General features: G+C 45.8%; 1 protein-coding gene across 1 annotated transcript in view; it reads left to right on the top strand.

Annotated features, from left to right (window-relative positions):
- The first annotated feature begins 6 nt into the window (after positions 1 to 6).
- MCC (MCC regulator of WNT signaling pathway) overlaps positions 7 to 8,135 on the top strand; it is a 257,976-nt gene continuing 249,847 nt past the window's right edge. The window contains exon 1 of the mRNA XM_029942717.1: positions 7 to 250. Within this exon, the coding sequence (XP_029798577.1) occupies positions 194 to 250 (57 nt within the window). The 5' untranslated portion in view covers positions 7 to 193. The remainder of the gene's footprint in view (positions 251 to 8,135) is intronic.

The raw sequence follows: 8,135 nt of genomic DNA, 5'->3' as shown, positions 1-8,135 counted from the left end.
GGCTCTGTGACTTCCAGGAGAGCTTGCATCCTTTCTTGGGGCTTCCCCACGGTCTTGGGTGTAAATGGCCGTCGAGACTAATATGTGCCAGAAGGGACCGAGCGGTGGATATCGAGCCTGGTAAGCCCAACTCAGAAGCTCCGAGACCTGGAGGAGGAGGAGGAGGAGGAGCTCGGCTCTGAAAAGTGCAGTCATGAATTCTGGAGTTGCCATGAAATATGGAAACGACTCCTCGGCGGAGCTGAGCGAGGTAAGGAACAGCTGAGGTCGCGAGCTCTGGCTTCTCAGGCATTTGGTTTCCGATAAACCCCCGTCCCTCCGGATCGCCCCCTACCCTACACCCTTGCACCCTACCCACCTCGTGCTCTCAGGCTGGAGGCAGCGCAATTAAAGATTAATAGATTTTTTGGATCTTGTTTTAACTTGTAGTGCTACTCAGGAAATGACCTGAGCTGGCTTGATATTTCAGTCTGAAATCAATGGCTCAAAAAAGAAACAGGCTCTCACCACGCCGCCAAGACGTTCTGCTCTCCGCGAATCTGGGCCCCCCGTCCCTTCATACCCCGTTTCCCCCAGTTCAGGCTCAACATTCCTTTTCGTAGCGGTCGGGGATCCCCAGCTGAGCCGAAGCCGTTGGTAACTAATTTGGTGGGGCTGGGGCGTTCATTGGATTGTTAAATCTACCACTTGGCTCTCACGTGTGATGCGTTTGGTTAAGTTCGGCCAAGGTGGTCTCTCGTCGGTGGAGATGAATGACCCACGCTGGGGAGGGGAGTGGAGAGGAAGCACATCAAAGCTGCTTAGAACTTTATTTCCTGCCCTGGACTGGACTCCTGAGTCTTTGAGGCAAGCGCATTTGCAATTCTTAGCTCTCACTGTGACATGCCCACTTGAATGTTTGAGACTCGCTTTGAAATTAAAGCTACATCAAACGGTATGCAAATACGTGAGCGGCAAGATGCTCAAAGCCACCTTTTTTTGGTGACTTTAGGGATGCCTCGGACACAACCCCTCTTTCCCTCCCCTCCAGCGTTCCCCCTGCTTTGAATACCTGAAAAGTATTTTTTTGAGTAGATGCTCAAAAGAGAGGAGTCTGTGTGACTGGTGTCTACAGCAGGAGGCTTGGTGGCTGTAGGTTTTCCTCCTAACATCATCACTGAGCTATTTATGGGGCAAAAGTAGAATAAATAGTCTGTGCTTCTTGAGTATGGCTGAAGAGAGGAAAGGGGAAGAAAAGGAGACCAGTGTAAAAACAGCCGGAAGGCAGACAGAGGTGATGTCAGATTACCAAGGGTGAAGGGAAAATGAAAGGATACTGCCCTGGCTGTGGGGAGAGGGCTGGAGATGGGGAAGAGAGGGGGGCTGTAAGACTGGGGAAACCCAAGTAGGTCTGCGGCTGGCTGTGAAAACGCTGGCCCCTCCCTGGTGCTCTGTGTCTTGCTGTGCTGTCCCTGCTGGGGTTTGTTTGGAGTAGCATTTTGAGGTGTTGGTGAATGAAGTAGAAGCATTTCCTAATTCTGATGGCTTCCCCTGTGGTTTAGAAGGTGAGGAGATGCTAAGAGGGGAGGGTGTAACTTGAAAACAGGAGGTTAGGGGAAGAGGCAGGAAGACCTAAGTGATTTTTGCCGATTTTACAAGCAGGGAGAAGTTCACATCTGAAATAGAACCTAGGACCCAAGAGACCTGTGACTTCCCTTGTAAGGTCACTTAAAAATCCAAAACTTGGGGCGCCTGGGTGGCTCAGCCAGTTAAGCATCCAGCTTCGGCTCAGTTCATGATCTTGCGGTTCATCGGTTCGAGCCCTGCGTGGGGCTCTGTACTGACTGCTAGGTCAGAGCCTGGAGCCTGCTTCAGATTCTGTGTATCCCTCTGACCCTCCCCTGGTCGCACTGTCTCTCTCTGTCTCTCAAAAATAAAAATAAAAAGCATTGAAAAAATTAAAAAAAAATCCAAAACTTGAAAGGTATTTGTCTTGCAGAGAGTCTTTCCCTGCTTTTTCACATTGTTTATTTCTCTCTGGCAGCTTTTACTCCCCGACACCTGAAGTGTGTTGTTCAGTTACCTTTGTTTTCAAAATCTAGGTTTAGGATGAAGGTGGCTAGAATACTGGCTAGAGAGAGTGAGAGGAGGTCCTATCCCGGTTGGGTGGTCAGGGAGGGCATTAGGTGAACCCAGAGTACCTATGAAGCTCAGGTGGGGGGTTCCTTGCCTACTTGAATCCATTCCTATGTACTCCTTAGAAAACTTGTGGCCGAAGGGAAGGGTGCTTCATGGCCCCTGCATTAGTTGGAGCAAAAAATATTTGAACATTATAGGGTATAGTTTTGTCCCTGAGGAAATAAGTTTCTGCCCAATCATATCCTTCACCAGATTTTCTTTCCCCTTTCTCAGTGTCTGCTCATCATTTCTTAACTTCTTTTGGGCCTTCTTTCTAGGTTCAGTGATTTAGTTGCCCCTCTGTCCTTCCGCGTCCCAGTTTCCCTGCAGATCTGGTAGTTGCCATAGATGGTAAAGGTAGTTATTTTTTGGTTTTTGGACTTGTTTTCAATTAGGGTATGTGTACAAGAATTTGTAAGGCAAGGGCGTATGTGTGGGTCATACTTGTGGGCCCTAAATGTCAGGTCAGTTTATTATGGGCAGTAGTTGTAGGATTGACTTTTTCTATAATATCTCCAGATCTGAATACAATTCATTTGTATTTCTCACAACAGGTCTCTGGTGTAAAGGAGCAGTTTTTCTTTTCACAGTAATTTTTCTCTTAAATGCTAGCATTGCTTTAACGTCTTGGGTGGCAAAGTTGGCAACCTCCTTTGATGGTTGGTTCCTCCTCCTCACCTGGAAGCTGAGCTAATAAAACCTCTGGGTGGGTGAGTGGGGGTTTTAGCACCACATCTCTTATTGCCCAGGAGCCTCTAGGCTATCTTGAGGTCACTGTGGGGTCAGATCCAGCCTGTTGTTCACCAGGCATTTCAGGGGCAGGAACAACCCTGAGAGGGCCCAGCATCATCCTGGGTGTCAGAAACAAGAGGCCTCTCTCATTGGCCTGCACTTGTGAGCTGACGCCTCGTACAGGGGCCTTGCAGGCCCAGGAATCCTTGACCCTTTGGCAGTAATGTTGGCGTTGACTCCACGGCTTCAACAAGGGGGAGTGACTCGCGTCAGTTTTCTAGCTGTAATCCGCTGGTCCCTTTGGTGAGAGCAGAGAGCTTTGGTCAGCTGCTGAGGTGCTGCTGACCTTTGCTTACACTTACTCCAGGAATGCTTGGATACAAGAGAGGGAGGAGGGATTTGGGTGTGAAGGCTACAGGGCCCAGAGCTGAGTGTTTTGCATGTGTAAGAACTTTTAAGATCGAAAAACAGGAAATCCATGGATGTGTTCCTTTTGTGTCTTTAGCTGGAACAATAGCTGTGTAAGACCCTGTGAGAGGGTTATAGGAGATAGTGAGATTACCCTACCTGTGGGCATTCAGAACATTGTTTATCCCTGACCACAAATGGCATATCAAGTCTGAACACTTTAACCAGAGCAAACTAATCCTTAGCATTAACCACAGTAATTCGAAAGGAAAATCTGAGAGGCGTGAATTGACTGTGCTCTTTTCTTGGCTTCTCCCTATCAAAGAATGAAAGGATGTTTTTCTTTTTCTAATGTGAGGTTAAGGAAGGACTTCAACACCAGGCAAATCAAGAGTCCTTAGAAAATCAAGTCGGCAGCACTGGATTAAATTCTCCCAGATCTCATCAAGGGAAGGCTCTTAATTCTTCCTCCTTGCCATGGGTTTTTGGTTTGCACTTAGTTATGTTTGTCTTGATGAAACTTGTGGGGCCAGTATATATTTTGACATTGCTTCACCACCACAGTCACATCTCCTAGTTCTTAGAATAGTTCACCTTTGGTGTCTTAAGGCACCACATTAGCAAGGTATGATTTGAATTCACTAAATCTTCACAGGAGAGCTGTCTACTGGATCTGCTTGTCTGGTTGACAGCTACTTATTTATGCAGCAAAATAAAAATCTGTCTTTAAGGGTTCTTTCCTGGTGATCATTAAAACCTCTAGGGAATAAAAGAGAAACTCGAATAATTTGAAGTATTCAACTTAAATATTTTTGCCTTTTATTTACTTATTTTTTTAATGTTTATTTTTGAGAGAGAGAAAGAGAGAGAGAAAGAAAGAAAATGAACAGGGGAGGAGCAGAGAGAGAGAGGGAGACACAGAATCTGAAGCAGGCTCCAGGCTCCGAGCTGTCCGCACAAGACAGATGCAGGGCCCGAATCCATGAACCATGAAATCATGACCTGAGCCCAAGTCGGACACCCAACCGACTGAGCCACCCAGGAGCCCCAGTTTTTGCGCTTTAAACATTAAGCAGTGAACAGGTAAAATTCTCCTGTCACTGTTTACCCCAGTTGCCCCTGGAAATCCTACTTCTGTTACTCTTTCCTTATCCCTTTATTCAAAGCCACTTTCTTGAGATGATACCACTCCAGAGCTTTCTCCAGGTGCTTTCACCATTTATTTGTTGGGTAGCTACGGAACCTCCACATCTTTGTTGATAGTCTAATTAAGAAGTAGATTTTTTAGGAGAAAGTTGTCCTCTATATGGATGATCCTGTATGACTGTCTCTAAGTGGCCATCTCACAGATGCAGGCTTCATCATCCAGTTATAAAATATCAGAGTTGGAGGGGCCTGTGGGATCACCTAGTATTCCCATACCTCTTTATACTCCTTTGTCTTTATAGACTCAACTTCACTGTAATGAGTTGTTTAATGTCTGTCTGAGAGACCATCACCACCAGAAGAACAGTGTTGAAGACTGTCATAGAGTCTGGCACTTAGTAGGTGTTCTACACGTGTTTGAATGAATGAACACCTTGCCTCTTCTCTCCCTTACCCCCCCCTTTTTAAAAAAAATTTCTGAAAAGAGCTTATGAGAGCTCGAGTGGGGGAGGGGTCGAGAGAGGTGCAAAGTGGGCTCTGCATTTACAGCAGAGAGCCCAGTGCGGGTCTCGAACTCACAAACAATGAGATCATGACCTGAGCCAAAGTTGGTTCCTTAACTGACTGAGCTACCCAGGGGCCCCTCCCTTTCCCTTTTTATACATATGGAATTTGAGGAACTGCTTTAAGTGCTTGGTCGGAGGCTTTTTTTGGTGACTGTATATGGCTGTGTAACAAACTGTCCCCAAATTTAGAGGGTTAAAAAAAATCTAATTTGTGCATGATTATGCAATTTTGGGCATAACTCCGGGAGAGGCTTGTGTCTGACAGGACCTAGACGGTCCGCTTCCGAGATGGCTTAGTCACATGGCTGGCAAACTGGTGCTGGCTGTAGATGGGAGATCAGCCCTATTCTCTTAACCAAGTGGGCCTGCCCCTATGCCTCTCAACATGGCAGCTGGGTTCCAAGGGGGAAGAGGTGAAGGTTGGCAGTTCTTTTAAAATGTAGGATTGAAACTGACACAGTCACTTCTCTGCATCTGTTGGTCAAAAACAGCTATATGCTTTGCCCAGATTGAAAGAGGTGAAGAAGTAGACTCCACCTCTCCAAGGGGGATATAACAAAGAATTTGCAACTTTTTTCTCCCAGCCATTTTTAATATACTCCAGAGGCCTCAAAAACACAAAGCCTTGTCTAAAACCCTCTTCTCTTAATTCTTGGTGTCTGGCAATAGTTTTTGTTTTGTCTCTTAGCTATTAATTCAGTGGTTTTCCAGGATATTGACCTGCTTCATTATCAAAAACCCTGTGAGAGACCTTCTGTTAGACCCATTCACAGGTGTGGAGGTTGAGGCCTAAAGAGGTGAAAACACTTAACGAGGTTTTACAGACTATTAGTGGCAGAATCGCGTTTCGAGCCCCAGTAGTGTTTTTCCCAGGTCCATAATTTATACGTGGTTTTTCTTCATCAGTTTCTCTTCTGCTCTCAGCTTGTGATTACATGTTCCTAAGAGGGAGTATTCTATACAATAGGCCTGTTTAGCTTGATTTGTATTGTAATCTCCATGCAATAACCAGATAAATATTTCTGATAAAAATGAAATGGATATGATTAAAAGGATATGGTCACTGCCATCACCTTCAACTGGCTGAGGGATTCTATGCACTGATTTATCCAGAGCCCTGAAAGCAGATTGGTTATAAGGAATAGGGTGATCCTCATCCAAGAGAGCCTTCTTTTCTGTCCTTTTTTACTGCTGGGGAGTTAAGGGTACAGCGACCTCTGTCCCACTCAGAGGTCCCACTGGCTGTGTGCCCACAGGTGCCTGAGAGATTAGTCCTACCATATTTGAGGTGCCAGAATAAGTCTTCCTTTGTCATGGAATGAGCATTCTCCCACCCCTGCAGGTGGGGCTGTAGGCTCCTACTACAGTTTGCTAAATCACGGTGGTGCTGCAGAGCACTGAGCTTGGCAAAGAAAAGACAGGGAACACAGTGAATTTGGTGGCCAGGGCCATGTGGCAAGGCAGCTGCTGGTGATCAGGTTCTGAGGAAGCACGTGCTGAATGTGGCCATGACTCAGACCCAGCTGGCCAGGGGAAGTAGATCAAGTGTGGCTAGAACCAGGTGGTCATCAAAGTAACAAGAAAAAGGAGAAATGGGATAGGAGAGGAGGAGGTTAGTCAAAGACCAGACAGGTGATTGGGGTTGAGGTGGCCACAGACCTGAAATCCCAGAGAGAACCTTGATTCCAAGGATGTGCTTTGTCCAACTTGGAAGTTCTAAAATGAATCTCAAGAGTTCTCTGTATTAAGGAGGTACTTACAGAACTGTTGCTACCGGATTTGAGGCACCCGAGCTCTGAGTGGGTGGGGGCACCCATGTAGGTTAGGGAATGTGTTGGCAATCCTCGGGAAGTAAACTCCAGGGTGCTTTAGCAGCTGCCTGAAACTCATTTACCCCAGCACGAGCCATGTGGAATGCTTCCTCCAAAATGAGACTGGAACTGGAAGATAAAAGCTGCATTTATGGCAACATTAAGAAGATGTTGATGAACAAAGACTTCAAATTTAGGTCTTGATCCAAGGAATCAAATTTCAGAAAATCAAGATTACATTTTAAGTAACTTCTCGATTCTGGGGAGGAGGTTTGTATTGGTGAGATTACGGAATCAGACAAGCCAAAAACCTCTGAAAACTGACAACAGTGAGAATGTGGACTTCTACATCAGCGAGGGCATGGCAGGGCAGAGACAGATTGTATGTGTCCCTTCACTCGTCCCATCCCCACTCCCCAGCTATACCCAGATTCCTAACGTTAGTTTCTCTCACTTTTGAAAGAAACAAGGAGAGAATAACCTGGATTACACAGATTAAACAGAAGTTCAGTTTATAGAGTAAATATTTACTGGGACCACAGAGCCATTCTCTTTATTTTTCACGGAACAGAAATAGCCCAAATTAGTTCATGGGGGAAAGAGGACACCTTTAGAAAGATTTGCATTATCATAAGGAGTGACTAAGGTCATAGAACATTTTATATATGCAAATCTTTTAAGATCTTTCTTAAACTCCGCAAAGAATTTAAACCAAATCAAGTCTGGGAGAAACAAAAATCCCTGAATTAGCAGCTGTTGATTCTACTTAGTATATACGAAAGAAGCTATCGGTTAGGGTTTGTTAACTTTGTAAATAAGCAATAAAAACCTGTTGGGTTGGGAATGTTCTGTGCTAAAAGCTACTTGAAGCTTTGGCAGGTGGGATAATTTGAGACCGAGCCCTTGTCGTGAGGTTTGGAACAACCTATGATGCGACATATTGGGCCAGCGATGGAAATGCATCTTAAGCCAAAGGCTGTAGTGTGTGATTACCTGAAAACACAAAGTTTCACGAAACCTCCGTGTGTGTGTGTGCGTGCACGTCAGTTAACGATTCCAGCTGGATTTGTGAAAAATATTGAAGCCGTTGTCAAGGGAAGAATGCCAACATGGAAATAGATTGCCTGGCAGTTAGAAAAGCAGCGGAGGCCTCTGGTTGGTTGCATGGTAGGAGTGGGAGTAATTGCTTGTCCCTGTTTCCTATGGGCTGTGTGGACTTGTGCCCAGAATACGTGCCACACTCGCTTTGTCTGGGCCGCTCCTGGCCTCCCACGTTGGTTGTTCCTTCCCTCACCTGTGTTCAGAACACTTATAA

This window comes from Suricata suricatta, chromosome 6 (assembly GCF_006229205.1).
Source record: "Suricata suricatta isolate VVHF042 chromosome 6, meerkat_22Aug2017_6uvM2_HiC, whole genome shotgun sequence".
In the NCBI taxonomy this organism is placed as follows: domain Eukaryota; kingdom Metazoa; phylum Chordata; class Mammalia; order Carnivora; family Herpestidae; genus Suricata; species Suricata suricatta.
The sequence above is the reverse complement of the archived record's forward strand: the minus strand, read 5'-3'. Positions and strand labels throughout refer to the sequence as shown.